Raw genomic sequence first — 8,285 nt, forward strand, 5'->3', positions numbered from 1 at the left:
TGCTTATGAAGAAGGGGCATGGAGGCTAAGGTGAGACTTAGAATAGAAAATTGAAGCACTCTACAAGTTTGAAGCAAAAAAAGAAAAAGAGGGAGGGCTGTTTCATAACAGGGCTTTTATGGTGGCATGTCATTGTATGGCCTGCACCACACCTTCTACTTAGCAGCATTGCAGGGGTATAAATCTTTGAAGAACTGCAAGTTGCGTCACACATGCACACCAAGCACCGAGGCTGTCCCACCCAGTTGGTGAGCAAGAAGTGATGCGCTAATCACAGACAGTCCATGAAGCTCAAGGGCTCACGGTCTAAGACTCAGTGTGTGTGTGTGTGTAAGTGTGGGGAGCAGCGGCAGGTCAGAATACAGTTCAGCAGCAGGTAATCCATCATATCTCTGTCATACACATCTGCAGTGTGGCCCTGAGAAGCAAGAGAAAAAAATATATCTCTCCAAGAAGGAGGTCAAGGTGACATGCTCTTGGTCCAAAGCAATATTTACTTTTACAGATAAATCAAATCAGCGTAATCATGAAATAATTTTTCTCCTGCCTGAAAATACGGTTGAATTTTTAAAATATTGCAATATTCACACTTAACAAGGAACCTCACAGGATTTGTTTTTCTTTAGCTACAGACATTCCTTTGTTTTCTGTACCTTTGCAAGAATGCAGTAAAAGGATGACCCCCTACTTAAAGATCTACTATACTGAAACTCTTTCAGTTATCATAGATCATGCAGCAGAAAAATAGCATGTCATAATAATGTATTGTCATGTACTACTAAAGAAGTCTGTGAATCCTCTCTTATTCATCCTATTACAAATCATACTGTCTCATTATCAGTTATTACCAATCAAGCAAATATAATAAGAATCAGTTCCAGGTGTACAGAAATAAACACAGTAAAATCATATGCAGCCTCGATAATGTCAAGTCTTTATTGATATGGTGCCATACAGCAATACATAAATAGTTATAACAGTAAAGAGAATAGCATGTCAACTACATTCAATCCCTAAGCTTTTGTAGTCATGGTAGCTCTAGTTAAACGCTAATAAAGATATAATAATGATTAAACACCCCACTGAACAGAATCATACACATCACAGCCATGGCCAGAAAAGAAGCTGCTGGTGTTTTAAGGCATTTTACATCCTACAGTATTTGCTCTATGGCTAAGTCTTGATTGTTGATTTTTGGATTTGTGATGCACCATATTGTCGAAAAAAAATCTTGTCCATGAAGTGATGTTGCATGTGCACTTAGAAAAGTTTGGCAGTGCTGTAGAAGGAATTGTAGTAGTGACATTTTTTTTTCAGACACCCATGAAAACTCTTTTGGTTTACAGTGTGAAGATAAAGGCCTGACCTTTGCAACCATGAACCATTTATCCATTATTATAGCTGTATAAATGCTGCATGCGTACATGTATACGTATTTGTGCATCTGTTATTTTCCTTCTGCTTTAAACTGGATGCCTCCATAAACCAAAAATGCCTGCTCAAGTGTCAGATTTGCTGACTCACTCCCAAAAATATTCCAGTTATGATAGGCCACTGTGTAGAGATACAAACACACTTGCTACAGTACTAAGATACTTATCACAAGCCTCAAGTAAAACAACCCGATCCAAAACAGTCTGCCGTACAATCAGTAGGTTTTTTTTTGTTTGTTTTCAGTCGTAGTGTAAGCGCAGCTTGTCAAGGCGTGGGTCACCATGGCAAGCAGCAGAAGAATAAGATAGCTGTGTTAAAGCTGGCAGTGCACAAGCAGAGAAAGTAGCTACAAGTCTCTCATACAGAAGGATTTCTAGTGGTGAGGTCATACTACAACAGACATTTTATTCAGTCATGGCCACACTTAAGAAGAGAGAGGTCAAGTGGTAGGTTCGACTGAACTTCTGATGTATTTTTGAGTGTTGTCGGCATGTTTTTTTTTCACACTGAGTGCTATGGTTGTGGATTCTGGGACTCAAATGCACTTCAAGCGTCGTTGATGGCACATGGGATACACACAGTCTCTAACTGACTAACTGTATCAAGAGACAAATCTCTAGCTGCATTTTGCCTTCTCTACAACATTCTTGCTTAACCATCCTTTTTCCCTGAATCCCTCTGTAGCACATTGTGCAAACTGTTCATCGTTACCAAATTAGGTAGTTTTGACATTCCTATATAAGTGCCATAAAGACAATCTTTCCTCCTTATCTTAACAGCATCGACAGTAGAGATCTGCAGCCTATCTAAGTCACATCCTACGAGTTATAACAGTAGTCTCAAATCTAGCCTACAGGCTAACAAGCACATCTGTATTACAGTCATAAATGAGTGTTGTGCATGATGATGCTCAGCATGGTCTAATGGTGAAAAGGAAGGCGTGGACCTTCCTTTATATTTGAATGATGGAGTTGATGGATTCCATGCAAGCATGATATCTACATACACCATGCAAATTATGTTTGATTAATACACTCGTTTTCTTGTTTGCTTCAAGTCTTACTCTAATTTAAATAGCTACAATGCTCAACTTTTGATAATGACATCACTGAGACGTAACGAGGGTCAGTGCTCGACTGAGGTTGTTCATCCTCATCCAAACTGTTGTCATGCAGAGCTGATTAGACCACAGTCGAACAACTGGTGCTATGACTGTGATCGGGAAAATTGTGCAAGAAGAGATTAAAGCAGTTTAACAACTCTGTTTTTACTTAAGAGACTGAAAATATTCAACAGTATCGGTGTTAGCCACGATTTCTAGTAAACGGCTCAGTAAAATGCTATCACATATTATTCTAGCTGGTTTCTTTCCATTGTAAACGGTGTGCTTCCTTACTGGACTGTCGGTATTATGTCAGGAATAATTGAATTTGTATTGTATAAGTGGATTCAAAAAAAGCAACCCACACCAGCTGATGTGTTTTGAATCTTTTGTCCTTTAAGTGCGCACAGTAACACTCACATACACATGCTTCCCTTGGAATGTGTTGAGAGTAACTCACAGCTTGTGGTATTAGTGTATGACCAGAGTTATTATCTTTTCTTTTGGTATGATTTTTTGATTATTGTTGCAACATTAGCTCAAAATGTGAAAGAGCAGTTGATTATTGTACTGTGATAGACCGTAGTTCTGTAAGATGTGCTACCTAAGTGCTTTTATTGTTATAGACGTTGAGTGTGTGAAGGAGAACGAGAGAGAACTGTGGTTTGTAATAGTGATTGTTACAGTAGAGTTACAATCAATTTCCTTTGGGGAACATCCGTGGGGGACAGAGGGGGAAGCCAACATAAAACAAACCTCTAGATCCTTCACTCTGCTCACTTGTGGACATCCAACACATGATATTTCAGATGTTACAAAACAATCTTACTGTGTTTCTAAGAAGGCAAACCAGAGGCACCATCTTAGATCTCCACAAGTGTTTTAAGTGTAAAGGCTCAGGGTTCATTTTAGGATGAGAGATGAAGACAGAGGAGAGGGGTTTGCAGGATAAAGGGAGGTTTTTGGGGGTCAAGAACAGGCTTACAGTAGGCTCTTAGTTTTTCTGATTGGTGGGAATATCGCCGGAGACTTGCTGGTTCTCCATCTTCTTGGTGGTGACCGTCTCCTCGTAAACTTCACGCTGGGAGACCTTGGCTCCAGCCTTGCTCTGCTGCTGCTCCTCCTCCTTGCCTTCCTTCTTGGAGACCTTGCCGGAGCTGGTGTACATGCGGGTCTGGTAGTTGTAGCTCTGCCCACCACCGGTGCTTATGGAGGGGCTGGGATAGGTGATCCCTGTCCCTATGCGGGTTTCCTCACCTTCCAGCAGCTTCCTGCAGAGAGGATGATGCAGAGGAGGGTTTAGAGAGAAAAGACAATAAGGTAGAGAAAGGAAATGAAGGAGGAGGAAATTAACAAGAATTCTCCCTCCACCAAAAGTGTATCTTGATGTTTTAAATTGTGCCCTTTCACTTCCACATTAACATTATTGTAATTGATAATAAGTGAGTTGTCTTTTTAGAAAAGAACCTACCTGTAAGCTGCAATTTCAATATCCAGTGCCATCTTGACATTCAGCAGATCCTGGTACTCCCTCAGGTGACGGGCCATCTCACTCTTAGTGGCCCTCAGGTCATTCTCCAGCTCTGCCATGCTCTCCTAAAAAAAAAAAAAAAAGGAAAATAGATCACAGGTTAACAGATTGCTAACAGATGGGTTTTTCCCAAATCTTATTAATAGAGGTAGCATTTAGAGGTCACGGCTGGCAAAGGAATAATTTCTCTGTCTACATACAAAGACCTATTGTTAACCTGAGCTTTTTATAATCGAATGAAATTGGAGCAGATTATGAGCAAAATATTGGTCCTGTAAGCATGGGAGTGCTGAATCAAAAACGTGTATGAAATTATTCATTTACAGCAGCAGGACTCGGTGGGCGTTGTCTGATGCAGCTGCTGGGCGCGCTGTCCCAAGGGAATGAGTTTCAGCACCACGGACAGAGCCCGACAGACCGCAGCTGCTCCTGCTTTTAGTTTTGCTCTGACATTTACTATTCAATGGATTCATTCAAATGTAAATAAACTTTTAAGACACTTTCCATGTCCTTATTTTCCTTGTGCTAAGCGGTTAACACGTCATAAATATGTGATTACCTGGTAGTTTCCAATCTCCATATTGTGCCTGTCCTCCATCTCCCGCAGTTGCTTGTCCAGAGACTCGTTTGTGCCCCTCAGACTCTCTATCTCGATGGTCTTGGACTGCAGCTGCCTCCTGAACTCGTTCACTTCCTCCCTGCTGGCGCGGATGGCATCGTTACTCCGGGTAGCTTGCTCGGAAAGATCGGCGAACTTGGACTTGTACCACTCCTCGGCGGACTGGAGGTTCTTGGACGCCATGGACTCGTACTGGCCGCGAATCTCTTTGAGGGCGGAGGTGAGATCCGGCTTGGCCACCTCCATCTCCACAGACACCTGGGCAGCCTGGATCATATCCGTCAACTCGACCACCTCCTCTTCGTGCACCTTCCTAAGGAAGTTGATCTCGTCCAGGAGAGATTCCACCTTCTTCTCCAGGTCCAGGCGCACCATGGTGGCGTCGTCCACATCTTTCTTAAAAGCCTTGAGGCTGGCCTCCGCCTCCTCCCTGGCACGGAACTCCTCTTCGTATTTTCCTCTGAGTTTCTGGAGGTCGTCTTCAACATTATCCCTCTCGATCATCAACTGGGACTTTTCCCCGTTGAGTTCATCGAGCTGGGAGCGCAGTTCGCGGATCTCTTGTTGGTAAAGCTCAGCCAAGCGGGACGGCTCGGCCTGCTTCTGGCGCAGAGCGACCAACTCCGTCTCCAGCACTTTGTTATGCTGCTCCAAGTTGCGCACCTTCTCGATGAACATTGCAAAACGGTCGTTAAGACCTTGCATTTGTTCCTTTTCATTGGTGCGAATAATTTTGAACTCATTGTTGACGACGTTGCTCTGTGTCAGGTCGAAGGTCTCCAGCGGCATAGGCGAGAAGGAGCGCCCGGACTTTCTGCTGTACGAACCCAGGGATGAAATGTTGCTTCGGGATAGAGAGGCGGACCGATAACCTCCCCGCGAAGACACGTTGATCCGCGATGGAGAGGATGCATAACGGGGACTTTCCCCGAAAATCCTTCGGTAGGAGGAGGCGGAAAAGACTTCAGATCCGTAGCTCATCTTGGCTGGTATGGAGACAGAGCAGAGCAGAGGGTGCGTCTCCTTTTTATAGGGGGACCAGCCCAATCACTAATTAATGCCCGCTGGTAACATCCGGACTGATTCGTTCCAGATGTGTCAGGTAGTCCAGTGAATGTGCAAATCCACACAAAATATTTTGCTACAGATGAAATTCCTTTGGTCAGAATTAGATTACATTAATCCTGACATTAGTCCAGATGTGCGCAGTTGACACTTTTCTTTGTGTGCAGCAGATGGAACTGTCCTTTTTTGGCGCAGTGGCTATGCGTCAGTGTCTAAGTGCTTGTTGCATATTTGTTGCACTTACCAAACAAAACAAAAATAGCAATATCTCTCTAATAGCAAATGTTTGAGTTATTAATATCAAGACATCCTTTGCTCTTTTGAAATGTTTCTTTATACCTAAGAATAAACATTGCAAAGCCAAATGTAGCAAAGATAATTCTAAACATCTGACATCAAGTTAAATAAAAATACTATATGCTCACTCAAAGTCTTAAAAGTTCCCAAAGGAATTCCACCTAAATACAAATTTACATCAACTCTATATGTGAACAGTAGTTTTTGTTTGTTTGTTTGTTTTTTTAAAGAATATTGATTTACGTACGACTTTACGTTCATGGTCCACAAAACTTTGTCTGCAACTGAATTCAACAATTTTCAGCTATATAAGTATTTTTCTGGTGAAAAATAAAAAATATGACCCCTGTATTTCCTCAACTGTACAGTACTGTACTGTATATTATCCATAAGTAGTTTACTGTTCCGAAATAATGTGATCAGGAGGTTTTGTACTCTTCTTCTCAAAGGTTTAAAGTGAGGTTGAGACCAAAAACACTTATGAAAATAGACACTGAAAATATCCATGTCAGCTGACAGGCAAAGGGGAGAGCCACGAGCTTCATATATGCATTTTTAGATTTGTGCACGTGCTGACAAAAGTCAACAGAATATTAAATGAGGACTTTCAATTTGAAGATGAATTTGTACATGTGTATACAAAATTGCTTCTTGTACCAAATCTGATGAGAACATTTTATTTATGGTCAAGTTGATCTTTAAGAATTAAAATTTTAAAGACTAAAGAGGAAAATGATATTATATTCATCCTATATGATATTTAAAGTTACTTTTAGTGGTTTGTTACTTTTTCTGTGTACATTAAGTTTCATTCAAGACCCCTAAAAGAGCTTCCCAGTGACAGACCTTTGCTGCCCTCTGTTGTAAAAATGCAGCACACTGCAAGCAAACATGACTATTTAAAAGGAAGGTGAGGACCACTTGGCGTCATGCTACCAAATGTAAGCAGCTGCAGCTGAGACAACAACATTATACAAAGTACATGGAATTATAATAATGAATGCAGCCCTGTAGGCTGCTGTATGATACTTTAATCATACAAGCTGTACATACATAAGGCTGTATGGGGCAACATAGACAATTCATTTGTTGTCTCTATCAAAACACTGCAGTATATTCAGTACAACTGAGCCTTAATGGACCAAATCAAGATGTGTGTCAAATGTGTGAGAGGAATTGAGAGGAAGTTGTGTCAGAGGAGGCATGAAATTACATAAAGTCACTGTTAATAGAAAAGCTTTTATTCCCAAACTTATCAAGAGAAATGCAGTTTTGACTTTGTGTAAAACTGTATGATTCTTCTCAGATGTGGGTTACCTTTGAACTAGTTTTTGGAGTGTTTTTCAAAATCCCTAGTTTTACTTAAAGTGCATTTGGACAGTGAAACATTTTGTCTTATTTAGGCTCTGTACTCCAACAGAATGTATCTAAAATAAAACAATAAGTGAGTATACTCACTTTTAGCTTTAAGGTGTTTGAGGTTGTTTAAATCCATTAACAGTCATAGCCTCTTTTTTCAGAGCAGTTCTGCATGACAGTGACAATTTCTACGCTGTTTACTGAATGAGGATGCAAACAGCCTCAAAAGTCACCACTTTAACCTCAGAGTTATTCTTTCATTTCAGAACCACAACAAAGAATGTGTCATTATCCAATTACTCTAAATACTCTCACTCAAGTGGCTGTCACCATACAATATCAATAGAATACATCTTGTCATATGATCTGCACATGGACGGTTGTGAGTATGTAATATGCAGCCAGCAAACATGAATCTTTACTTTGTGGACTTGCACATGAACAAAATTGTCCTTTTGGCCTTTTGAGTCATTTTAAATGAAAGATTTTTTGGATTTGCATTTTTTGGCCTCAGGTAATGTCAGAGATATAGCACTGACCTGAAAAGATACTGCAGGTCTACTAAAAACATTAATTCTTGCAACAAGAAAAATGGATTCAGTTAGTGGTGGAAGATATTCAGATCCTTACTTAAGTTTAAGTACCACATCAGTGTAAAAGTATTCCATTACAAGTAAAAGTCCTGCATGTCCTGCTGAAGTAAAAGTACATACGTATTAATTATTGCAGTAAAAGTAGTGATTTGGTCCCTCTGACTGATATATTATTATATATGTCATAATTAGATTATTAATACTGAAGCATCAGTGTTAGAGCAGCATGTTACTGTTGTAGCTGATGGAGGTGGAGCTAGTTATAACTAATTTATATACAGTTAG

At 40.5% G+C, this 8,285-nt stretch overlaps 1 protein-coding gene across 1 annotated transcript; it reads right to left on the reverse strand.

The window, feature by feature from the left end:
• Positions 1-911: 911 nt before the first annotated feature.
• Positions 912-8,036, reverse strand: inab (internexin neuronal intermediate filament protein, alpha b). Its single transcript, XM_042395898.1, has 3 exons — positions 4,627-8,036; positions 4,008-4,132; positions 912-3,807 (listed from the first exon to the last, which is right to left on the reverse strand). Exons 1-3 carry the CDS (start codon positions 5,665-5,667, stop codon positions 3,531-3,533), a joined length of 1,443 nt encoding a protein of 480 aa, XP_042251832.1. The 5' UTR covers positions 5,668-8,036; the 3' UTR covers positions 912-3,530.
• Between the last annotated feature and the right edge of the window lie 249 nt (positions 8,037-8,285).

This window comes from Thunnus maccoyii, chromosome 2, assembly GCF_910596095.1.
Source record: "Thunnus maccoyii chromosome 2, fThuMac1.1, whole genome shotgun sequence".
NCBI classification, from domain to species: Eukaryota; Metazoa; Chordata; class Actinopteri; order Scombriformes; family Scombridae; genus Thunnus; species Thunnus maccoyii.

Excerpts from the sequence above, each read along its gene's own strand:
- inab (XM_042395898.1), bottom strand. The coding sequence starts at position 5,667 with ATGAGCTACGGATCTGAAGTCTTTTCCGCCTCCTCCTACCGAAGGATT. Across the intron at positions 4,133-4,626 it reads TGGAGATTGGAAACTACCAG|GAGAGCATGGCAGAGCTGGA; the intron begins GTAATCACATAT and ends TTTTTTTTTTAG. Across the intron at positions 3,808-4,007 it reads ATTGAAATTGCAGCTTACAG|GAAGCTGCTGGAAGGTGAGG; the intron begins GTAGGTTCTTTT and ends TCCTCTCTGCAG.